Source organism: Planococcus citri, chromosome 5, assembly GCF_950023065.1.
Source record: "Planococcus citri chromosome 5, ihPlaCitr1.1, whole genome shotgun sequence".
NCBI lineage: Eukaryota > Metazoa > Arthropoda > Insecta > Hemiptera > Pseudococcidae > Planococcus > Planococcus citri.
Window position 1 is genome coordinate 64,965,317 of NC_088681.1, and position 26,345 is coordinate 64,991,661.

The 26,345-nt window shown below is 35.8% G+C and overlaps 3 protein-coding genes across 4 annotated transcripts; all 3 read left to right on the plus strand.

Annotated features, from left to right (window-relative positions):
• Nucleotides 1-11,187: 11,187 nt before the first annotated feature.
• LOC135847945 (uncharacterized) lies at nt 11,188-14,272 on the plus strand. The gene is made up of 2 exons (XM_065367685.1): nt 11,188-11,332; nt 12,014-14,272. Exon 2 carries the CDS (start codon nt 12,020-12,022, stop codon nt 13,826-13,828), a length of 1,809 nt encoding a protein of 602 aa, XP_065223757.1. The 5' UTR covers nt 11,188-11,332; nt 12,014-12,019; the 3' UTR covers nt 13,829-14,272.
• Nucleotides 14,273-17,046: 2,774 nt separating this feature from the next.
• LOC135848236 (uncharacterized) lies at nt 17,047-20,228 on the plus strand. Its single transcript, XM_065368072.1, has 2 exons — nt 17,047-17,279; nt 17,938-20,228. Exon 2 carries the CDS (start codon nt 17,944-17,946, stop codon nt 19,762-19,764), a length of 1,821 nt encoding a protein of 606 aa, XP_065224144.1. The 5' UTR covers nt 17,047-17,279; nt 17,938-17,943; the 3' UTR covers nt 19,765-20,228.
• A 2,697-nt stretch (nt 20,229-22,925) lies between these two features.
• On the plus strand, nt 22,926-25,511 carry LOC135847738 (uncharacterized). 2 transcript variants are annotated; one of them, XM_065367423.1, is made up of 2 exons: nt 22,926-23,067; nt 23,443-25,511. In XM_065367423.1, the coding sequence occupies exon 2, from the start codon at nt 23,449-23,451 to the stop codon at nt 25,309-25,311; it is 1,863 nt and encodes a 620-aa protein (XP_065223495.1). In that variant the 5' UTR covers nt 22,926-23,067; nt 23,443-23,448; the 3' UTR covers nt 25,312-25,511. The 2 variants fall into 2 exon arrangements, with proteins under 2 accessions (XP_065223495.1, XP_065223494.1); XM_065367422.1 differs by lacking the exon at nt 22,926-23,067 and adding an exon at nt 23,242-23,349.
• The last annotated feature ends 834 nt before the right edge of the window (nt 25,512-26,345 follow it).

Here is a 26,345-nt window from a genome sequence, read left to right on the forward strand (position 1 = left end):
TTGCTTCTCATCACACAATTCAAATTCGACGAACCATAAATTATTCCGATATACGCCATTGATTATAGTTTCATTTGTCTCAGGGTCAAATATACGCACCACTTCTGAATTCAGTAAAACTGAATAACCCAAATCAGTAAATTTTCTCAAGGATAGTAAATTTTCACTTCCTTTATCTGAATATAGCACATTGCTAAGTACAGATACTTTGTTTTTCTTATCACACACCAATACATCACCACATGTAGTAATGACCAAATTGCTATCATTACTCGCACCTATTAAGGACAGCCTATTGTTTGGCTTCCTAATATTAATCAACGCATCTCTATCTTTAATTAAATGTTCGCACGCACCACTATCTGCGATAAATGAGATCAACGACTTACTTTTACGTTGAAGCTGCAGAAACGCACCACCTATATTATTTTCTGCCACACCCGCTTCATTTCGGTCGTTTACTCTATCTGCAAAAATTTATTTCTTTTTAGTTATAGCAGTCTCCCCCTTCTCCTGAGACCGCTTGAATTTTCTTTTCATACCTGTTCTTGGCGGATTATTCGAATCAGAGGACATTCCTTTACAGGACAATGAAATATGCGTTGCATACCTTTTACACTTATAGCAAAATTTTATACCACTATTAGGGTCGATAGGACACTCGTGAGATTTGTGTCTGTTCGCGCCACAATTATAGCAATGTTGCTTTGGATCATTAAAGAAAGTCCTAGGCTCATTTCTAGGTTCATTTCTTTGAAAACGTCCAAATCCACGTCCACGTCCTCCTCGTCCAGATTGTTGACCTCGACCTTGCCAAGAACTACGCCCACGACCTTGCCAATCAGAATTAAAATTTTGACCACCAGAATGGTATCCACGACCACCACGATTGCGACCATGAAACACAAACGCACCCTGTTCACCTGAAACATTTGATTTCCAGGTTCCTTTATCCTTTTCATTTGCTTCGAACCACAAAGCTAACTTGTAGAGTTCCTCATAATTTTTAGTCAGAAAACGGTTTTCAGCAGTAAGCTCAAATTGATCGAATTCCTCACGCACAGCTATGATGAATCGATTACATTTTGCAGAAATATCGAGAGGGCTACTTAACATTTCATACTTTTCAACAGCTGCCTCAAACCGAGCTGCAAAAATAGCTACAGACTCTTTACGTTTGTTAAACCTAACATCTTCGAGCTGCTTAAGTAGGGTTGATGAAGTAGTGTTAATTTCTGCGATTCTAAATTCACGAATTTTGAGGAGAGCCTCATAGGGATCTCGAATGCTGATTATTTTATTGTGATAAGTTTCGTCAATCTGATTGATCAAAATGTGTCTCACTTTTGCCTTTCTCCGTTGAGTCTCACCTTGAGTGAAAACTCTAGGAGGGGGTGTTGTAGGTTCAACAATATCCAATAAATTCAAGGCGGACAACTCACTCGTAAAATTATCATACCACACATCGTACCTTACATGAGAAGTAAGCTTATAATCCGTTCTAATATTCAAATTAACGCTACGCTCACCGTCTGCTTCTCCGGGGTTTATGTTTTGTAATAATTCGCTATTCTGCTGTATCAAATTTGAAACCAAGTCAAGTAATTGATCTTGTGATTGATCTTGAGGAGGTATTGAACCACCTCTTCCATCTTGACCACGACCTTCACCTTGGTCCTGACCTCGATTACGACCTCTACCAGATCTCAACATATCTGAAATATTCGACGAATCAATTTATTCAATTTATTCAGGTTCAAAATTTCAAATTTCTAACCTCAGCTTTTGTATATGGAACACTCATAAACATCAGCTACACGTATTCTCAACTCAGCCTCAGTATACGGAACACTCATACACGTCAGCCATACGTAAGTAATGTGCTCAAACTATTCAACTGTTTCTCAAATTTGCTCATATGTCAAATTATTCGATATTTTTCTCGGATTATTCAAATTTAGAAATCACATTTAAGGTCACTCGTAAATTGACCATCAAGGTATGAGTGAATACATAGAACCCACTCAAATTCGATAACCAATGATTTCAGACTGTAGGTAGGTACATGGTACGCTCATATGTCTGAACCAAACAGCCATCTATCAAAAAACAAAATTCAAAAATCCTAATTACACGAACTCGCAAACTAAATTTATCAGCTCAAGACACAATATAAAACTAGACTCTTATGTTCTAGTTCAGTGAATTCATAGCAATCTACACATCTCAAGACACGATATCAAACTAGACTCTTATGTTCTAGTTCAGTAAATTCATAGCAATCTACACTCAAAATTTGCTCCAGTAAATTCATCATCACAAATCCGAAATTCAAAGACATGCACATATTAAAAATTCAAAGACACATCAAAATATTCAAAGTCTAAATAATCAATATCGACTCACCCAACAGTTGATAAGAATACTTTGAGAAATGCGTACGTACGTCTTTTCTATACCACGAGAGCACAAGAGCACTAGAGCACAATACAAGTTATCACCTTCACCAGGTAGCACAATATAAAAATCGTTTACGCATCTCAACTCTGTGCTAGTACCTTGCAGAGGTTGCAGCTGCAAGTTTCTTTCCACCCCTTTTTATCATCTCTAAAACTAGACGATATTTTTATTTTTCATTTCAAATAATTGTCAAAAATCGACATATTTATGGCTTGGTACCAAGTCTCGCATCTCACAACAAATATACAATATTCACTGCATCGTTACATTTATTCTAGAATAATAGGATTTTATAAAATCAATTTCCGTTCTCACGATGCGTACTGCTCATTAACTAAAGGCAGTAAAAATCAACGCACCTTTCCCATGATGCGAACTGCTCATTAGGCAGTAAAAATCAAGACAGTAAAAGTCAACGCACCTGCACATGTGCCCGCATCTCACATCTCACAATTATCCTTCGCGTCTCATACGGCCAAACAAAAATTAAAGTCGTAAAGACGACTGCGCGCATCGCATCTCGTAGGTACTCGTATTTACATACTCGACACTATCAAGGGCTGTGTCCACGCCAGGTACAAACAACGCTGTTAAAAATAAAAGGCCGCGTCTCGCCATCTCACCAATGTACCTCTCGTACCTACTGGCCATCGCATCTAACCGGCAAGTTTATCTAATAAAAGATAACGTTGACAAAAGTAACTAAAACCCTGTACCTATCACAGGTAGTAACTTTGTCTACGGCTGCACCAAGGCCGCATGCCGCCACCACACCATATCGTTAACGTTTTTAAATATCATCCGCGGGTATGTCCATGGGGGTTCCCCTTCGTAACGCATCTTGGTGCCTACAGCTAGGGTTGAATACCTTACGCTGCTCTATCAATGTGTATAACATGCACACATTTACGTACCACATACTAACACACCAATATGGCCATATAAACGCACCTAAGGTAGGTAGGTACCTATCATATCCACGAATGTGCACCTTACGTGGATAGGTATCTATCTACACACATGCACATGTATATATTATCTATAGATTACGTATCTACGAGTATTTAATTCACATGTAACATAATCCAAAATATTCTAAAATATTCTACTCGTATGTACCTGCCTAAGTTGCGCAACTTTAAAGACTTCTAATAGGTATCATAATTCGTAATTCGTAATTCGTAATTCGTAATTCGTAATGATTAATCATGCAATAAGTAAATGAATCGAAATAATCATACCCATCATGTACACAACAAAACAGTAATTATGAAATGAAACGATCATACCCATATGTCAATTGTCCAATGTACCAATCTCCGAATCGCCAATTTCTATCTTCGTAAGTGTCTGCTTTTTTTGTTTCCTCAGCATCTTATCTCTTCTATGAATATTCGAATATTCGTTCCGGGGGGGATACTCCGGCTGCCTCCACCATGTTGGAATAACTCAAATCGTATTTACTCGCGAATCGTAATATTATTAAATAAAAACACCATCGGGGCTTAAAGCCTTTATTTGAATTAAAAACATCGCGTCTATACACACGTACATATAGCCAACTTCTATACGCACGCAACACAATACTACAACTGGTTTTACATAGCTAGCCAGCCAGCCGCGTACGTATACTCGTAGGTATACAGTCGATCATCTGGGAATACATAGGGCGTGGCTAGTACAGTATAGTACAGCCACGATCTAACACAAACTGTTGACGAAAGAATGTTGAGGGCCTGTATGGCTTATAATAGACCTTCGGTGGAGTATTTTTGGAATCGTATACCCCTCGAAAATCGAATTTACAGTACTGTTACCTACCTAAATAGTTATCATTTTGTTAGATTCATTTTACCAAAACTGGATGATGAGCAGCTTGATAAATACGTCAATGATGTGTATGGTCGTGCTGATGGTTATTGGTTGTATATCATGTTTCTATGTTTTAATTGCGATGAATGGCTCGTCCTGAGAACTTGGTTTCACATTAGAAACATTATAAAGGAAAGTAATTTTACAAAATTGATCGTTCGTATGTTTGAAATTGAGGATGATGATGTAAATGAGTACCATGATCAGGAAAAGTGGAAGTATTTGTGTTGTCAGATATGGAACCATTCGCCTGCTACTTTGAAATCATCGGTGATTAAAGTTATCTCTTCCGACAAAAGCTGGTTGGAAAATTTTGATCAGATAAACGACGAGTTGCTATTCACTATTCTGCAAGATGCATCTTCGGAAGAAAAAAACTTATTCTTGCGTAATTGCTGGAGTGAGTTATTTATACACGTTCGAAGAAAAAATGTGCAAAGAGTGATCGAATTATGCTTCGAGGACGAAGATGAGATTAATCAGTTCAAGCAAAACGTCATGATCAACAGCAGAGATGTCCTTCAATACTGTGTGGAATTATTGGAAGAGTCGTGTTTCGAAGAATTAAACGCATTTGTGAGTTTCTGTTGTGCCGAATTGCAAGCAGCGAGAAATCTTAAACAACAAATACTGCAGTCGGCTTATCTCGATGAATATTGCATGCTTACTCAAGGCAATATCCGTAGAATCGGAGACCTCAATGAATTTGTTAATGATGCTTTCGACAACGTTGATGTATTGACGGAATTTGAAAATATGCTGATTTCGTCCCGTTCGTTTATGTGGCGTGTATGGAACTTGATGTTCTATCGACATGTTTCTTCGGAAACGATCGTCAAATTTATTACTACCCTATTTTCAACGGAAGAAACAGTAACGCGAGTCAAAAAGAGTTGGATTGATTCGTTTAAAGAACAATTGACGACTAAGGTCCATCTATTTAATGACCCTGAGTTGTACTCGACTTTATTATGGTGTTTGGGAAGTAACGAAGCAGTTGAAGAATTCAAACTGAACTGCACGTCGCAGTATAAGAGCCTGATGGCCATAAAAATCTAGCCAGAGTGTTTGTGATTTTTTATTCTAAATCAATGTTGTGCTATGTTATCAGGTTTTCTATGCATTTTTTATTTTTTCAATTTTATTTACTTACCTACTTGAAAATTTTATGTGATTGTCGAAGATGTGAAAGGTTTTTACTGATTTATGTGAGAAATTCAAGAATGCTGAGCGATTGATTCGAGCTCTTTTAATCGTATTCAGGTTGTTTCGCATAATTTTAAATTTTTTTCTAATTTTTGTTTTTTGAACTGAAGTTTTATTTTAATGAAATTTTGCATTTTTTCTGAATAATCTGTTACTGCAGTTCGATTTCAAACGAATCTTCAAAATTTTTATTGCTGTATTAGGTTTTTGGTCATTTTTTTCGATTTTTGCCTAATTTATTTCTATCACAATTTCTCGGAGAAGTTATTTATATTTCATACGCTAGTATTTTTCTTGATTTGATTTAGGTACCTATTAAGTATTCTCAACTATTTTGGTTGGGCTGTAAATTCTGGTGTCTTATTAGATATCTGTATTGAATCATAAATACCTACCTACTAAAATAAAATTTCTTGGGAAGGCTTCATTCATTTTTTTTTTGAACATTTGAAGCGAGATTTGTTCATTTTCTGAAGAACCAGAAAAATACAGGAAATGTCACGAAATTAGAGATCCTTACAAAATTACCAATTTAATCGGTATGTAATGTAAAACTTTGCTTAGTACCTATTCTGTTATCCCTTCCTTTGTTCTGCTTTTTGCTCGTGTATCCGACGTTTTTGACCAAAACATTCGAAAACTCCTACTTTTTTTGGGGCAAACTTTGAGGTCTAATTCTTGTGGGAATTGTTAGTTAAAAGTTAGTACTACTTTCGTCAAAAAGTTTTAATTTTATCTACAATTGTAAAAAAAAATCTCAAAATTGCCAAAGGGATTTCGTTTTTGTCAAAGTTGTCAGAAATTCACGTTTTCGTGCTTCATCAACTGTACTAAAATTGTGATCCGTCACGAGAAAATCAATCTATAGTGTCCAAAACTTAAATTTTACAGGAAGGGCATTTGAAGTTTTGGGTCTATACAGGGTGTTTCGTAGGTGGCCTACCTCCTTCCACCAGTTGAAAAAAAAATTTTTTCAATCGAGCATAAGTTTGCCCCTTCAATTCAAAGGGTCGGCAAACATACGTAGTTGTGCTCAGTACATGTTGTCTACTTACCTGGTGGAAGGAGGTAGGTCACCTACGAAACACCCTGTATATTATATCAGGCGATCTAAAACTTGTAGGTCCATTTTTTCCCACTTTAAGATTTGAAATTCCCCTTTTTTTCCCCCACTTATACTTTTCATTTTTTATATTTCCTTGTAGTCGGGGAGCCTGCTTAAGGATCTATTGCGCCCCCTCCCCTGTCTATCCTCCAGGCACGTGCTCCGGGACAACTTTTTTCATAAAGGGGGAGTCCTAAGGAACATTTCTAGCCCTTGTACTCAAAAAAAAGTGGCCCTACTTACAAAATGGCAGCCATTTTGATTGACAGGTCAGCCAAAATCGCAGATTTTGCGTTTCAACATAGGACTTGCACGAAATTTTTCAAACCTTACAAAGGTAGATCGAAAGATCATGCAAAAATTTATCACCTCTCAAAATTTCAAGTGCTAAAGTGCGTTTTTCGATTTTTGGTGAATTTTTGAAAATCAAATTTAGGCCAAAAATGAGGGAAAAATCAAAATCTTACCAAATTGACCAAGAAAGCTGAAATTTGGGATATACCCTATTTTCGACATGTCAAATTAATTGAAAACTGTTTCAAACCGTTTTGAGCAGTTCTGGAGCCTCCAAAAAAATTTTGAAATTCGAATTTCCCACAAAATTTCATCAAAATGGAGTTAGAAAACTGAAATTTATTCTGCAAATTAATTTCAATACGCTACGAGGTCAACTGCAGGGGGATTTCAAGTCGTTTTGTAGCGTCCAGCGACTTTTTGAAAATTCCTGGAGCCTCCAGCAGATTTTTGAAACTTTAAATTTTCACAAAATTTCATCAAATGGAGGTGGAAAGCTGAAATTTACTCTACACTCCAGTTTTAACATACTCTGAAGACGAAATCATGCGTGTTCAAGTCATTTTGGAGCCTCCAGCGACTTTTTGAAAATTACTGGAGCCTTCGTCACATTTTATTGGAAAATGTGGATCTATTGACCATTTAAAGAATAATTTGAAAGGAATGATACTTACTTACAAATTATTCAATCAAATTTTGTCAAAAAAGAAATGAAAAATGAATTTGAAACTTTTGAAAGTGAAACAAGGAGGTGCAAACTGTGTAGTGACTGGATTGGAAAGTGTGGTCCTGTGGCCAACAACACAAAACACAGAGTTCAGATCATCAAACTGGAAAACGAAATAGAAAAAAAAAGATAGAAAAAAATAATGGAACTAAATCATAAAAATTAAAATTTTTTTGAATGGATTTTCATGTTTCCCAAATTTTTCCCATTTTCCTTATATTTTCCCCATATTTGGCATTTTTGGCTGAATTTCCCATTTTTCCCCTTTTTCTCACGCTTCCATTTTTTACCTCGAAAGTCGAAATCTCCCACGATATGGGGAATTTCACCGAAACTTGCACCACTTTTGGCCGCCATGAGTGCCAACGTAGCCCAATATTTTTTTTTCAGAATCATCGCATTCAAGGTTGCCAAGTCCAATATATAATCAAAAGGCTATAGGTGGATAAGTATGGTGAATTTGCTCCCGAGAGCTTCAGGGTTGATATTTGCATGGAAGGTTGGTACCCTTGAGCACCTTCCGTCACGAAAGTTTCAGACCCCCAGGACCCCCCGTTTTTGAGAAACCCCCCCTTTTCTAAAATTACAATAAAAAATTTTTTCTCAGCCCCATGTGAATCGATTTTTTTAATTTTTTGGTATGTTGTAAACATCTATAAGAGGCATCCCCACAAAAAATTTCAACCCCCTCCCCCCATATTTTCCCCTCAAAATGGCGTTTTTTAGTTTTGTTTGCCCGTTTTAGCAATGATCATGATTCGGCACAAAAATGCGAATAGCATTTTTAAATGTATTTTTTACTCCTACAAAACATATATTTTTTTCAAAAAAAAATTTTTGGTGGGCCGTGGTCAAAAATTGAAAAAACCAACTGAGGGGGTTAAAAATGGATTCTGGTGTAAATCATTGTTTTTGGTAAACAAGGTGTCGTTTCCATATGAATCGAACCCCCCGAACACGAATATGACGCCCAATCTTATGCTACCCTCATCCACACCCCTCCAGCTCCTCTGCCCCCTTCTCAATTTTTACTATATCAAAAGTTCAGCTATTTTCGTAATATTGGTGTCGTTTCCAAATGAATCGAACCCCCCGAACACGAATATGACGTCCAATTTTACGCTACCCTCATCCACATCCCTCCAGCGCCTCTGCCCCCTTCTCAATTTTTACTATACGAGTATTAAAAGTTGAGCTATTTTCGTAATGTTGGTATTGTTTCCATATGGATCGAACCCCCCGAACACGAATATGACGTCCAATTTTACGCTACCCTTATCTACACCCCTCCAGTGCCTTAGCCCCCACCTCAATTCCTACTATATTAAATATTGAGCTATTTTCATAATGTTGGTATCGTTTCCATATGAATCGAACCCTCCGAACACGAATATGAATTCCAATTTTTTGCTACCCTCATCCACACCCCTCCCCAGTGCGTCTGCCCCCAACTCAATTTTCACTATATTGAAAGTTCAGATATTTTCGTAATGTTGGTGTTGGTTCCATATGAGTCGAACACTCCGAACACGAATATGACGTCCAATTTTATGCTACTCTCATCCACACCCCTCGAGTGCTTCTGCCCCAACTCAATTTTCACTCTTATATTGAAAGTTCAGATATTTTCAAAATGTTGGTGTCGTTTCCATATGAATCTAACACGCCGAATACGAATATGAAGTCCAATTTTATGCTAACCTCAACCACAACCCTATACAGTGCCTCCGCCCCCACCTAAACCATAAATGTTTTCACCAACTCTGATCAATCTTCTACAAATAATTACTCGGGTTGTTATTACTTTTAAAAGTATGTTTTGCGAAGGTTGAAAACTCGTAAAACAATGACCATCGCAAGGTTCAAACTTCAACATTCAAGTTTCGAGGTTTCCATTCGTGCCAAAATGACACCCAGCATTATGAAAATAGGTTTAGCATTTCAAATAATAAAAATTGTCGAGCTGGCTGTAGCCTGAAAGGCGATGGATGAGAGTAGAGCTAAATTGGACTTCATATTCGTGTTCGGGGTGTTCGACTCATATAGAACCGACACCAACATTATGAAAATATCTGAACTTTCAATATAGTGAAAATTGAGTTGGGGGCAGACGCACTGGGGAGGGGTGTGGATGAGGGTAGCAAAAAATTGGAATTCATATTTGTGACTCGGAAGGTTCGATTCATATGGGAACGATACCAACATTATGAAAATAGCTCAATATTTAATATAGTAGGAATTGAGGAGGGGGCAGAGGCGCTGGAGGGGTGTGGATGAGGGTAGCATAAGATTGGGCGTCATATTCGTGTTCGGGGGGTTCGATTCATATGGAAACGACACCTTGTTTACCAAAAACAATGATTTACACCAGAATCCATTTTTAACCCCCTCAGTTGGTTTTTTCAATTTTTGACCACGGCCCACCAAAAATTTTTTTTTGAAAAAAATATATGTTTTGTAGGAGTAAAAAATACATTTAAAAATGCTATTCGCATTTTTGTGCCGAATCATGATCATTGCTAAAACGGGCAAACAAAACTAAAAAACGCCATTTTGAGGGGAAAATATGGGGGGAGGGGGTTGAAATTTTTTGTGGGGATGCCTCTTATAGATGTTTACAACATACCAAAAAATTAAAAAAATCGGTTCACATGGGGCTGAGAAAAAATTTTTTATTGTAATTTTAGAAAAGGGGGGGTTTCTCAAAAACGGGGGGTCCTGGGGGTCTGAAACTTTCGTGACGGAAGGTGCTCAAGGGTACCAACCTTCCATGCAAATATCAACCCTGAAGCTCTCGGGGGCAAATTCACCATACTTATCCACCTATAGCCTTTCCCAAAATCAATTTTTTCGATTTTTTTGAATTTTTCGCCAAAAATTGTTGCAAAACCTACCCGAGTATGAATTATTAATGAAGAATAAGTTATTATTATTAAATTTATCACGTTTCTTAACAAATTTGTTCAAGGTGAAAAGAGTTGATTTTTCCAACTCAAGCCTTACTCAAATTTCTGAAATTTCAAATTCAAAATATGGCACAAATCCTCCGAATGTGGACCGATTGTTGCAAAAATTTGCTTTTCGACCATACCTTTAAAACCATTTTTTTTTTTTCAATTTTTATTGTAGTTGCTCTATTTTTTTTGACCTCAGATTTAGGGTCAAGAGAATCGTTCGCGAACGTTTCAACCCCCACAGTCGGATTCAGCATCCCCTAAGTACTACTCTACTAATATCCTCGATTTTTTGGACACTGAGCTGGTTTACTCCTTCTCGTGACAGATCACAATTTACAGATTTTTTTTTCATAATTAATTAATTTGTGTAATTGACGGTAATTGTCCATTGAATTAGTTAGAGACTAGAGTACAATATAGAATATACAATTTTATCAATTAGTGACCATGATAAGTTGATAACAAAATATGGACCCCTCATGGTTTAGAGAAAACTACTAGCGCTACGGTCATGTTGGGTACTAAAAATTATACCAGTGGTAATCCAGGTACTTACTTATTTCGGATCCATGCAAACTTGGGTGTCTCTTATCAGCAATTGTTTTTTTCACGCTTTGTTTTCTTCCCGATGGAAAATTTCATGAGTTTTTACTTTTTCATTTGGTAATTGATCAACTTCAAATAACGTTTGGAAAAAAAATTATTGGCGAAGTAAGTAGCTTTCAATGTGTAATTTCAGAATATACCTACCTACGTTCATATGTACCCAGTACCCACTTGTCTTTACTACATTTTTCATGAATTTTTTCTATGGGATTAAAATGGACCACTAAATTTTTTTACCTAATTTTGATTCAATGGTTTTTAGAATGCTGAGAAAAGTGTTATTAACAAAGAAGACGAGTCAAAAGTGGCGAAAAACACCGTTTAACATATTTTTGTACAATTTTCGGCCAATATTAGAATTTTTTTGGAGGTGGGGTCCATATTTGTATCAATTTTCGCAACTTTTTTCAATTTCTAATTTCTCCGTGAGTTTTAAACATTGATAACAAATTTTTTTGCCCAATAAACTAGAGTCTTTGGTCTTTCAAATGGTTTATTTGAAAAAAAAAATTGACGATTTTTTTCTATCCCTTAGAGCCAAAAGGTTAGAGAGAGTGCATTTTATTTGTACCTTCTCTTCTATACTATTTATTTTTCATTTTTTCTACTTCTTACTTTGGTTGTTTCTTTCTGAATTCTGATCTTGAAATTTTATGGGACACTCCGAAAATAAAAATAATGAATTTCGGTATGATTAATGAGGAAAGCTTGCTTACAAATTTTTCGAAAAATCTAATGAAACAGTGTTCGCGAAATCATTAATTCGATCTCTACAATTTATTCTAGGTTCGAATGGAAGTTCAACAACACAAAGAACTAGAAATGACCGAAGTCACGTCAAAAGTGTACGATATTATCCATCCGTCTCCAGTATCGCTGAAGCAACTATCAGCTATCAACATTAGTCTAGAAATATGGCGACGTAAAGTGAATGAATATCGCACAGATGGAAAATTAAAAGAATTTGACCCATGCAGCCTGCGAAAAGAAACTACCTGGATGAAAACTATGCTTCCTGATTTACCGTCCACGATTTACAAGACGATCGAACAAGTTGTCTCAAGATTTGGGTATTCGATGGAATGTTGGCGATCTGAGCATTTCAGAGCAGGATTTTGTTTTCAGTACACAGATGAGAACTCTGTTTTAGAAGACTTCGATGATTTTTCTAGCGATTGCGACGGCTCTATTGATTACGCGAAGACAGCCGAACGTATGATGCGTTGTGAACAATTCAATTCGGAAATGAAGTTTATAATCGCTTGTTTGTATTGCTTTGAAGACGATATCAGACGAATTTGGCCATCTGTATGGTTAAACATAAAGGAATATTTTACTGATTTTCACAAATGGCCGCAGTTGTATTACTGGATTTGCCGTCTCTCGAAAACCCTAGACAAAATACAAACTTTTAGAAATCTTGACGTCCAAATGTTAATGTCATATATGTCTAATAATAGATCTTGGGTGGAGTATTTTTGGAATCGTATACCTCTCGAAAATCGAATTTACAGTACTGTTACCTACCTAAATAGTAATCATTTTGTTAGATTCATTTTACCAAAACTGGATGATGAGCAGCTTGATAAATACGTCAATGATGGGTATGGTCGTGGTAATGGTTATGCGTTGTATATGATGTTTCTCGATCTTAATTGCGATGAATGGGTCGTCCTGAGAACCTGGCACCATATTAGAAACATTATAAAGGAAAGTAATTTTACAAAATTGATCGTTCATATGTTTCAAATTGAGGATCTTGATGGACAGGAGTACCATGATCAGGAAAAGTGGGAGTATTTGTGTTGTCAGATATGGAACCATTCGCCTCCTGCTTTGAAATCATCGGTGATTAGAGTAATCTCTTCCAACAATAGCTGGTTGGAAGATTTTGATCAGATAAACGACGAGTTGCTATTGACTATTCTGCAAGATGCATCTTTGGAAGAAAAAAACTTATTCTTGCGTAATTGCTGGAGTGAGTTATTTATACAAGTTCGAAGAAAAAATGTGCAAAGACTGATCGAATTATGCTTCGAGGATCAAGATGAGATTAATCAGTTCAAGCAAGACGTCATGATTAACAGCAGAGATGTCCTTCAATACTGTGTGGAATTATTGGAAGAGTCGTGTTTCGAAGAATTGAACGCCTTTGTGAGGTTCTGTTGTACCGAATTGCAAGCAGCGAGAAATCTTAAACAACGAATACTGCGGTCGGCTTTTCTCGATGGTGATTGCAAACTTAGTCCTGACCATATCCGTAGAATCGAAGACCTCAAAAAATTTGGTAATGATGCTTTCGACAACGTTGATGAGTTTAAAAATCTGCTGGTGTTTTCCTCTTCATTTATGTGGCGTTTATGGTACCTGATTTTCTACGAACGTGTTTCTTCGGAAACGATCGTCAACTTTATTACTACCCTGTTTTCAACGGAAGGAACAGTAATGCAAGTCAAAAATAGTTTGATTGATTCGTTTAAAGAACGTTTGGCGAATAACGTCTATCTACTTAGTGACTCTGAGTTGAACCCGATTTTACTATGGTGTTTGGGAAGTGACGAAGCAGTTGAAGAATTCAAACTGAACTGCTCTTCGCTGTAGAGCCAGATGGCCGTGGAAATCTAGCCAGTGTGTTTGTGATTTTTTATTCTAAATCAATGTTATGTTATGTTATTATGTTTTCTACGTATTTCTAATTCTTTTAATTTGATTTACTTACTTGAAAATTTCATGAGACCTCTTACGTCTTCTATCTGCGAGTTTCAGCTAGTTAATGATTTTTGTGAGGAATTCAAGAATGCTGAGCGATTGATTCGAGCTCTTTTAATCGTATTCAGGCAGTTTTGCATAGTTTAAAATTTTTCTCTCATTTTTGTTTTTGAAATGAACTGTTAATTTAATGAAGGTTTGAATCCTGTTACTGCAGTTCAATTTCAAACGAATCTTCGAATTTTTTGTTGCTATTTTTACGATCCGTTTCACAATAAGTATGTAGTACTTCTACTTATGTTTCATTTATTTATATAAATAGTTTTTTTTTCATTATTTTCGATTTTTTGCGTTACTTAAGTATTATTTTTATCCTAATTTTTCGGTGAAAGGGTAGGAACCCCCCCTCCCCCCCCCCCGATGAGATAGGCAAAATTCCCTCAACTTCGGATTTCGATGAAACTCACAGGGTATGTTTAGTACCCCGAAAAAATAATTTTGGGCCCATAGCACGCTCCCCACCCCACTCTCTTCAACCAGGGGGGGGGGCAAAAACGCGCTTTTCAGGGGGAAAATTCTGCATCGACGCGTGTTTCAGATAAATTGATTCTGTAAACGAATATATAGTTAGAGGATACATGGCGATACCTCCCTGAATTTTTTCAGAATTTTTCATCGCATGGGGGGGGGGAGAAGAGGGAACAAAAGAAAACTTTAAATCAACATTACTCCGGAACTAAAAAACATACCAAAATGGTTTTTTCGTCAATTATGTATCTTTAGGTCTACTTTCTATAAAAGTCATCACCTGGCCATTTGGAGTGGTAGGTCAAGCTCAAAAGCTCAAAAATTCTCAAAAAAACCACGTTTTTTACGTTTTTCTCCAAAAATATGGGCAAATGGCGGAAATTGAAGAGAACCAAGTTGTTCTGCGTGAAGTTTTACCTCAGAAGGTGTGATTGAAAATTCATTTATACCGCGTGATCGCAAAACTACACGCGCAGAAGTATTTTTGCTTATATCAGCTATAGCTGAATGGGTATTCCTGGGTAAAATAGGTGAAATGCCCCTGTCCTCAGATTTCTGAAATTTTGATGAAGCATTGTTGGGCACCTTTAAAAAAATGTCGGAGCTAAAAAATTCCCCTCACCCCACCTCCCTTGCTCACAATAACGAAAAAACGATTTTTTCGGGGGGGGGGGGATCATGCTTCAACGAGTTTTGAAAAAAAAATCTGTTTTCACTCAAAATGGAAGAGACAGTATAATGAAAGTACAAAGGTATTTGAGATTCTGCGTTGATATGCTATTGCCATCAAAATCCAAGGCCTCTTTTAGGGTTCTACTGAGCGATTGAAAATTTAAAAATCTTTTTTTTGGTGGGAGGGGGGTATTACTAGTTTATCTGGTGGTTTGAAAATATTTTCTTCGCAAAAGTTTTGCAATAATGACGAACAAATTTTGAAAGATAATATATTTCTGAAACTGAAGAAATATTTTGGAACGCAGTGATGCCAATATTTTAGGTTTCAAAAAATCGAGATGGGTCGTCATTTTTCTCAAAATAAATTGTGTACAGGGGCTACATGCAGTGAAAAAAACACGGTTTTTTCGAAAATACCCCAACTTTGAGGGCACATCCCTTTAGGGACACTTCTGGAACTAGAATTTTTCTGTACAACTTTCAACTCAAAATGACGGTTTTTGCTGAAATTGGTAAAAATCCAGTTTTTGTTCTTTTTTTTGTGATCTACCCCATCTAGGAGGTAGGTATACCTATGATGTTTTCAATGTACTTGGTAACTCACATAAAAATTTAATCATTGACACCAAAAAGAAACCTTTTTGATAGCTTTGAGTTGGATAACATGTACTTGAAAAGTACTTGTAATTCAAGAAAACTTTGATTAAGAAGTTGCATGGCGTGAATAGCGCTATAATGAAGCATTTTTCACAAAAAAACTAATTTTTGGGCAACCCCTCTCCCCAATGTGACCGTTAGTAGGGTCCAACTGCAAATCAAACTTCATATTCGTGTTCAGCGAGTTCGATTCATATGATAACGATACCCATTATATTGTCAATTTTTGAGTTTTTGAAGATGGCCTACCTGGAGGGAAAATTTGAAAAAAACACTAATTATAGTACTCATGCAGATACATTTCTGAAAAATAAAGTTCTTATGCTTGAATTAGGTTCGGAGATACGGCGGTTTCAAATTTTCTTTTGTCAATATCCCCCCACTGGGGGGCCAACAATTTTTTAAAAAAATTCACGTTGCTAGAATGATATCTTCTTCAAGTATTTTGAGTAAATACAGATTTTTTTGAAAAAAACTTGGTTTTTTGAGAGTTTTTGAACTTTTGAGCTTGACTCACCACTTCAAATCTCAAAATGGCCGGGTGATGACTTCTATAGAAAGTAGACCTACGACCTAGGGATACATAATTGACGAAATAGTTCCAGCGTAATGCCGATTTAAAGTTTTCTTTTGTGCCCCCTTCTCCCACCATGCGATGAAAAATTCTGAAAAAATTCAGGGAGGTACCCCCCATGTATCCTCTAACTATAAATATTCGTTTACAGAATAAATTTATCTCAAACACGCGCCGATGCAGAATTTTCCCCCAAAAAAACGCGTTTTTGGCCCCCCCTGGCTGAGATGGTGGGTGGGGTGGGGAGCGGGCTATGGGCCCAACATTTTTTTTCGGGGGTATTAAACATACCCTGTGAGTTTCATCGAAATCCGAGGTTAAGGGAATTTTGCCTATCTTATCGGTGGGTGGGTGGGGGGGGGGGTACCCTTTGAAGTCTAATTTTTGTGGAAATTGTTAGTTAGTCCTACTTTCATCAAAAAGTTCTAATTTTATCTACAATTGTGAAAAAAGTCTCAAAATTGCCAAAGAGATCTCGTTTTTGTCAAAGTGGTCAGAAAGTCACGTTTTCGTTTTCGTGCATCACCAACTGTAGGTAGTAGGTACTAAAATGTGCAGTTTTTTTTTTCGTAATCAATTAATTGTGTAATTTACCGTAATTGTCCATTAAATTAAGTAGAGGAGAAGGTAGGAATGGTACGATTATCAATTATTATGGACCATGGTACAAATATGGACCCCTCATGGTTTAGAGAAAACTACTGACACTACGGTCATGCTGCGTACTAAAAATTATACCAGTGGTGTAGTATCGATAATCCAGGTACTTATTTCGGATCCATGAATCTCTTATCAGCAATTAATTGTTCTTTTTGCGCGTTTTTTTCTTCCTAGTGGAAAATTTTACGAGTTTTTCCCTTGGTGATCGATCAACTTCAAATAACGTTTGGAAAAAATATCATTAGCGAAGTAAGTAGCTTTCAATGTGTACTTTCAGAATATTATACTTTCATAGTTTTGTACCTTGTTTTTACTCAACTGATTTTCATAAACTGAGCCGATTTTTTGTATGGGTATAAATATGGACACCTAGATTTGTTTACCTAATTTTGATTCAATGTTTAGTAGATTGCCGATAAAAGCGTTATTAATGAAGAAGACAAGTCCAAAGTGGCGAAAAACATCTTCAAACATATTTTTGTACAATTTTCTGCAATTATTAGACATTTTTTGAGGGGGTTCATATTTCTACTAATTATTGCAACTTTTTTAAATTTCAAATTTCTCCGTGAGTCTTAACCATTAAAAAAAAATGTTTTGGCCTCTGGAATGGTTTATTTGAAAAAAAATTTGATGATTTTTTATTATACCTTTTAAGCCAAAAAGTTAGAGGGGGTACATTTGTACCTTCTCCTCTACATTTATTTTTCATTTTTTTTACTTCTTATTTTCGTTATTTCTTTCTGATCTTGAGATTTTATGGGACGCCCTAAAAATAAATAATGAATTTCTTAAACAGCACAAATGAATGATGAATGTGATGAAAGCGTACGCTACGAATTTTTTGAATAATTTAATGAAACAGGGTTCGCGAAATCATTAATTCGATCTCTACAATTTATTCTAGGTTCGAATGGAAGTTGAACAACATCAAGAACTAGAAATGGCTCAAGTAGCCTCAAAAGTGTATGATATTATCCATCCGACTCCAGTATCGTTGAAACAACTATCGGCAATCACCATTAGTCTAGAATTATGGCGACGTAAATTGAATGAATATCGCACGACTAGAAAATTGGAGGAATTTGACACATGCAGGCTACGAAAAGAAACTGCCTGGATGAATACTCTGCTTCCTGATTTACCGTCCACGATTTACAAGACGATCGAAGATGTTGTCTCAAGATTTGGGTATTCGATAGGATGTTGGGGATCTCAGCATTTCAGTGCAGGATTTTGTTTTCGATACGATGTAGGTAATAAGAACTATGTTTTAGAAGACTTCGATGATTTTGTGTGCGATTACGACGGCTCTATTGATTATGCGAAGACAGCCGAACGTATGATGCGTTGTGAACGATTCAATTCTGAAATGAAGTTTATAATCGCTTGTTTGTATTGCTTTGAAGACGATATCAGACGAATTTGGCCATCTGTATCGAGAAACATGAACGTATATTTTACTGATTTTGACAAATGGCCGCAATTATATTACTGGATTTGCCGTCTCTCGAATAACCTAGACAAAATAAAAACTTTTAGAACTCTAAACGACCAAATGTTAATGTCATATACGAGTTTGTTTTATAATAGATCTTGGGTGGAGTATTTTTGGAATCGTATACCTCTCGAATATCGAATTTACAGTACTGTTACCTACTTAGATAGTTATCATTTTGTTAGATTCATTTTACCAAAACTGGATGATGAGCAGCTTGATAAATACGTCAATGATGGGTATGGTGCTCGTGATGGTTATTGGTTGTATATCATGTTTATGGATCTTAATTGCGATGAATGGGTCGTCCTGAGAACTTGGCACCGTATTAGAAACATTATAAAAGAAAGTATTTTTACAAATTTGATCGTTCATATGTTAGAAATTCAGGATACTGTTGATGACGAGCACGAACAGGAGACGTGGAAATATTTGTGTTGTCAGATATGGAACCATTCACCTGCTACTTTGAAATCATCGGTAATCAGAGTTATCTCTTCCGACAATAGCTGGTTGGAAAATTTTGATCAGATAAAAAACCCTGAGCTGCTATTGACTATTCTGCGAGATGCATCTTTGGAAGAAAAAAACTTATTCTTGCGTAATTGCTGGAGTGAGTTATTTCAACAAGTTGGAAGAAAATATGTGCAAAAAGTGATCGAATTATGCTTCGAGGACGAAGATGAGATTAATCAGTTCAAGCAAAACCTCCTGATTAACAGCAGAGATGTGCTTCAATTCTGTGTTGCATTATTGAAAGATTCGTGTTTCGAAGTATTGAATGCATTTGTGAGGTTCTGTTGTACCGAATTGCAAGCAGCGAGAAATCTTAAACAACGAATACTGCGGTCGGCTTTTCTCGATGGTGATTGCAAACTTAGTCCTGACCATATCCGTAGAATCGAAGACCTCAAAGAATTTGTTAATGATGCTTTCGACAACGTTGATGAGTTTAAAAATCTGCTGGTTTTTTCCTCTTCATTTATGTGGCGTTTATGGTACCTGATTTTCTACGAACGTGTTTCTTCGGAAACGATCGTCAAATTTATTACTACCCTGTTTTCAACGGAAGAAACAGTAATGCAAGTCAAAAATAGTTTGATTGATTCGTTTAAAGAACGTTTGGCGAATAACGTCTATCTACTTAGTGACTCTGAGTTGAACCCGATTTTATTATGGTGTTTGGGAAGTAACGAAGCAGTTGAAGAATTCAAACTGAACTGCTCTTCGCTGTAGAGCCAGATGGCCGTGGAAATCTAGCCAGTGTGTTTGTGATTTTTTATTCTAAATCAAAGTTATGTTATGTTATTAGGTTTTTTACGTATTTTTAATTCTTTTAATTTGATTTACTTGCTTGAAAATTTCATGAGATTGTCGAAGATGTGAAAGGTTTTTATGTACCTTTTACGTCTTGTATCTGCGAGTTTCAGCTAGTTAATGATTTTTGTGAGAAATTCAAGAATACTGAGCGATTGATTCGAGCTCTTTTAATCGTATTCAGGCAGTTTTGCATAGTTTAAAATTTTTCTCTCATTTTTGTTTGTTAATTTAATGAAGGTTTGAATCCTGTTACTGCAGTTCAATTTCAGACGAATCTTCAAAATTTTTGTTGCTATTTTTACGATCCGTTTCACAATAAGTAGTACTTCTACTCGTACTTATGTTTCATTTATGTATATAAATAGTTTTTTTTCCATTATTATCGATTTTTTGCGTTATTATTTTTATCCTAATTTTTCGGTGAAGGTAGGTAGGTACCCCCCGAGTAGATAGGCAAAATTCCCTCAACTTGGGATTTCGATGAAACTTACAGGGTATGTTTAGTACCCCGAAAAAAATAATTTTGGGCCCATAGCCCGCTCCCCACCCCACTCTCCTCAACCAGGGGGGGCAAACACGCGTTTTTCAGGGGGAAAATTCTGCATCGACGCGTGTTTCAGATAAATTGATTCTGTAAACGAATATATAGTTAGAGGATACATGGCGATACCTCCCTGAATTTTTTCAGAATTTTTCATCGCATGGGGTGGGGAGAAGAGGGGACAAAAGAAAACTTTAAATAGACATTTCTCCGGAACTAAAAAACATACCAAAATGGGTTTTTCGTCAACTATGTATCTTTAGGTCTACTTTCTATAAAAGTCATCACCTGGCCATTTGGATTGGTAGGTCAAGCTCAAAAGCTCAAAAATTCTCGGAATTTTTTGATAGAGATGGTTATGTGAGATTTTAGAGTGACATATTCTTAGACAGGTTATAATTATTTCTTCTCTTCTGTTTAGGTGATCGAGGTTCTTCCAGGGGTAGATTGTTTTTTTGTGTTGAAAGAGTTTGTATGATGTCTGTGATGACCAGAAATTTTGCCATTTAGAGTGAGTATTTTGTTTGAAGAAGGATTTTATATCGTCAAGGTGAAAATGGTGAAGGGAGGAGGGATAGTGGCTGATTTTGCATAGGTGTCAACAATTTCATTTCCTACATAAGGTGGATGGTGTGGTTTGAATTTTGGAGATCTAGCAAAATTTTGTGAATATTTTGGACAATAGGGTGATCTGAAAAAATGTTTTGTATGGATATCAAGGAGCTAAGAGAGTCACTTTGTATTGAAAAGTTTTTGTTTTCAAGCTGTGTGGTGGATATGTTCAAAAATTGCAAGAAGTTCGGCAGTAGGTAAGTATATATTGAAGAGACCTCATGAATTTTAAAATTGAAAATTTTTTCATTTATTGAGAAAGCATATCCAAGCATAAATTGAATTCTGTAGTTTGATATGAGTTCAAGATAGTGGCTTTTGATTTATAATGTGGAATGGTTTCTTTTTGGATAATTTTTCAGTTGAAAATCAATTTGTAATGGTTTTAAATCATCATTTAAATTCTAAAATTTTGAAGCAAAATAAAATTTTTATAAGTAAATCATGATTTTCGAGAGCTTTTGCTCTCGCTTCGCTCGGGCCCGTTTGCTTTTCTCTTCTACTTTTGAATTTTTCTAAAGAAAATCAGCATTCAAATACCATCGTGCCTCTCAGAGTACCGATTTCTGAGAGCTTTTACCCTCGCTGCGCTCAAGCCCGTTCGCTTTACTTTGTCAATTTTGGATTTTTCAAAAAAAACAACATTATTCAAATTTCAAAATTTTGAAACAAAATTTCAAAATTATGAACTTTTTATAAGTTACTCATTACTCATACATCGTCTTTATCTATATCTCTCGAAAATATACTGATTTTCAAGATTTTTTGCCCTTGCTTCGCTCGGGTCTGTTTGCTTTTCTTTTTTCTTTTGGATTTTACAAAAAAAAATAATATCATTCAAATTCTATCGTTTTTATGCCTCCTAGAATACTAATTTTCAAAAGCTTTTGCCCTCGCTTTGCTCGGGCTCACTTGATTTTCTTTTTGCATTTCCTATTTTTCAACAAAAAATAACATACAATTTTTAAAATTTTGAAGCAAATAGTACTTAATATGAAATATTTACAATGAAAATTAAATTTGATTTTAAGCGAACATGGTGTGATGTTCATAAATTTTCAAAATTGATAAGGAGAAAATCAAACGAAAAACTGAATTGAAACCTTATATTTTTGGCGTTTATATACCTACTACCTACTTGTTTAAATGAAATCATAAGGAGTTTGAAGACAAGAAAAGCAAACATTTTTTACAAAAAATTGGCCAAAAACTTTGTTGGCAAAATTGTAGTATAACGCTACCCGTAACTTTAATCTACGTGTTATTTAGATTCTAAATCTAAATTTTTGTTTTTATTTATTTCGTCGATCGGTTATGTAAAATATAAATGGTTAGTGCGCCAGGAGTCCAAAACGTTATGGTCTCTTATGGGAAATACTTGGCTATTGTTTTTTCGAGCATTTTAAAAGTGTAATCGTTATATACATAAGTTTGACGCGTCAATACGAATGTAAACTTCAAACTGTAACGTTGTCTAAGCTTTTAAAGCTTGTTTTCTATTTACGTATACGGTTCGTTGTACCTACTAGGTCAACGACCGCTTTTTCAAAATAAAATTTATTTTTATTTGATTGTTATGTTCGAGTTATTATTTGTTTGAAGTCAGTTAAAGTCTTGTTCGAGTAGTCAGGGTATTTTATTCGTGTGTCGAGTAAATATCCGTACAAACTTGAATGTAAATTTTTACCCCCTCCCTGGCCCTTAAAAAATTCCGTAAGTGCCCGAAAAATGACCTGCTGAAAGTCCTGCTAAAACTTAAAAGTCCTACTTTTTCATTTTGAAATTTTGTTAGTCACCCTGACCATGGTAATTGGTACAATAATATTAGACCCCTCATGGTTTAGGGAAAACTACTAGCGCTACGGTCATGTTGGGTACTAAAAATTATACCAGCGGTAATCCAGGTACTTACTTATTTCAGATCCATGCAAACTTGGGTGTCTCTTATCAGCAATTGTTTTTTTCGCGCTTTGTTTTCTTCCCGATGGAAAATTTCATGAGTTTTTACTTTTTCATTTGGTAATTGATCAACTTCAAATAACGTTTGGAAAAAAATTATTGGCGAAGTAAGTAGCTTTCAATGTGTAATTTCAGAATATACGTTCATATGTACCTACTTGTCTTTACTACATTTTCATGAATTTTTTTTTTGGGGTTTAAAATGGACCACTTAATTTTTTATTCTGAAGTGGGCCCTTTTGAAGTGTTTTGCGTACTGAGCCCACCCCCCTTAAATCCGCCACTGATTTTTTTCTACTTCTTATTTTCGTTGTTTGTTGCTGGTCTTGAGATTTTGTGAGGCACCCTGCAAATAAATAATGAATTACTTTAAACAGCACCGTTGCATGGTATATGATTAACGATTAAAGCTTTTGAATTTTTTTGAAAAATCTAATGAAACCGTGTTCGCGAAATCATTAATTCGATCCTTACAATTCTAGGTTCAAATGGAAGTTCAACAACACCAAGAACTAGAAATGGCCGAAGTCACGTCAGAAGTGTACGATATTTTTCATCCGTCTCCGGTATCGCTGAAACAACTATCAGCGATCGTCGTTAGCCTGGAAATTTGGCGACGTAGAGTAAATGAATATCGCACAGATAGAAAATTGAAAGAATTTGACCCATACAGCCTGCAAAAAGGAAATACATGGGTGAAAACTGTGCTTCCTGATTTACCGTCCACAATTTACAAGACGATCGAACAAGTTGCCTCAAGATTTGGGTATTCGATGGGCGTTTGGCTAATTCAGCATTTTGAAAGAGGATTTCGTTTTGAATACAGTGATAAGAACCATGTTTTAGAAGACTTCGATGATTTTGTGTGCGATTATGACGGCTCTATACATTTTGTGAGGACAGCTGAACGTATGATGCGTTGTGAATGCATCAATTTGGAAATGAAATTTATTGTCGCTAGTGTGTATTTCTTCGAAGACGACATAAGACGAATTTGGCCATCTGTATCAGCAAACATGAACGTAGATTTGATCGATTTTGACAAATGCCCGCAATCCTATTACTGGATTTGCCGTCTCACGAATAAATTAGACAAAATACCAATCCCGAGGGGTGAAACTGTTGATGAAAGAATGTTTAAGTATTCTATGCCTCATAATAGGCCTTCCATGGAGTATTTTTGGAATCGTATACCTGTTGAAAATCAAGTTCAAAGAGGTGTTGAACACCGTAGGGGTTATGATTTTGTTAGGTTCATTTTACGGAAACTGGATGATGAGCAGCTCGATAAATACGTCAATGATAGGTATCGGTATGGGTATGCTGATGATAATGACTTGTATTTCATGTTTCTTGGTCTTCATTGCGATGAATGGGTCGTCCTGAGAACTTGGTTTCACATTAGGAACATTATAACGAAAAGTAATTTTACAAATTTGATCGTTCATATGCTTAAAATTGAGTATGATTATGTAAATGAGTGCCATGAACACGAAAAGTGGGAATATTTGTGTGGTCAGATATGGAACCATTCGCCTCTTACTTTAAAACCATCGGTGATTAAAGTTATTTCCTCCGATAGTAGCTGGTTGGAAGGTATGAGTTACGTAAACGTCGATTTGCTGTTGACTATTCTGCAAGATGCATCTTCGGAAGAACGAAACTTATTCTTGCGTAACTGCTGGAGTGGGTTAATTGAACGAGTTCGAAGAAAAAATTTGCAACTAGTAATAGAATTGTGCCTTGAGAACGAAGATGAGATTAATGAGTTCAAGCAAAGCATAATGATTAACAGCAGAGATATCCTTCGATACTGTGTGGCGTTAATGGAAGATTCGTGTCTCGAAGAATTGAACGCCTTTGTGAGTTTCTGTTGTGCCGAATTACAAACAGCGAGAAATCTTAAACAACAAACACTGCAGTCGGCTTTTTTCGATGAATATTGCAGACTTAGTCCTGACAATATCCGTCGAGTCGAAGACCTCAATGAATTTGTTAATGATGCTTTCGACAACGTTGATCTATCCATCAACTTTAAAAATGGGCTGATTTCGTCCTCTTCATTTATGAAACAATTATGGGGCTCGATTAGCTTAGGACTTGTTTCTTCGGAAACGACCATCAAATTTATTAATACCCTGTTTTCCACCGAAGAATCTGTAATGCGAGTCAAAAAGAGTTTGATTGATTTTTTGAAAGGATTTGTGACGTCTGTTAACCGCGACTACCTATTTAACGATGCTAGTAACTGCGGTACTATATTTCGCAGGGATGAATTCAATTCGATGTTATTATGGTGTTTGGGAAATAATGAACGAGTTGAAGAATTCAAACTAAACTGCACTTCGTAGTGGAGCCACATGGCCATAAAGTTCAATCCAACGAATTTATGATTTTTTTATTCTAAATCTACAATGGGGTATGTTAAGTTTTCTATGTATTTTTTATTCTCTTAATTCAACTGTGTTGTGATTGTGAAGTAAATCGGCATTATTATGTACATACCTCTACGATTAAAATTTTTGAATAAAATTTTTCAAATTTCTTGAATACCCAATCATTGATTTGTTTTTTGCTTCGAATAATTTTCAAGATTATTTTAGAGGATTTCATTATTTCTCAATTAGTTTTAATGGGTAGCAGAATAGACGAGTTAATTTTTTATTATTTTCAATAAGGAGAAACGATCTATTTAGACGAAAATTTTAGGAGAGAATAATTTTACAACTTGAACTTACTTCTACAAACAGTAGAAATTCTAATTTCATCTACAATTGAGAAAAAAATCCCAACATAAAATGATCTCGTTCTTGTCAAAGTGGTCAAAAAGTCACGTTTTCTGCCTAAAATGATATAAGAAGTCCTGCTTTCTGTTCAGATTTTATTTTTTGATGTGAGTCAAAAAAATCTAGTTTTCATCTTATGCTACAGATTTGCCAAAGTTTAAACCCCAAATTTTAATTTTTTTTTTTTTGTTTAAGAATTCCTGAATCATAATTTTTTCATTTTTTCCGAAGATAATCTCCAGAGAAAAATTTGGATTTGAAATGACACAAAACGGTTTCGAAAATATGCGCATGCCTGATCACTATAAAATGGTGAATCCAGATTTCTAAGTGCTGAATTTTATCTTCACCCTTAACTTGAAACGTTTTTTTGAAAACTGATAGATCTTAAAATCCGCTGCAGAACGGTTTGAAACCGTCACCGAATGACTCAGTAGGTCGAAAATAAGGTGTGAATCAATTTTTTAGCTTTCTGAGTAAATTTTCATAAAATTTTGATTTTTTCCGTTTTTGACAAAAATCGGAATTTTTTAAAAATTCTCCAAGAATCGAGAAATTGATTTTGTTTAGTTCAATGCGTTTTTTGGTCCAGTTGAGAC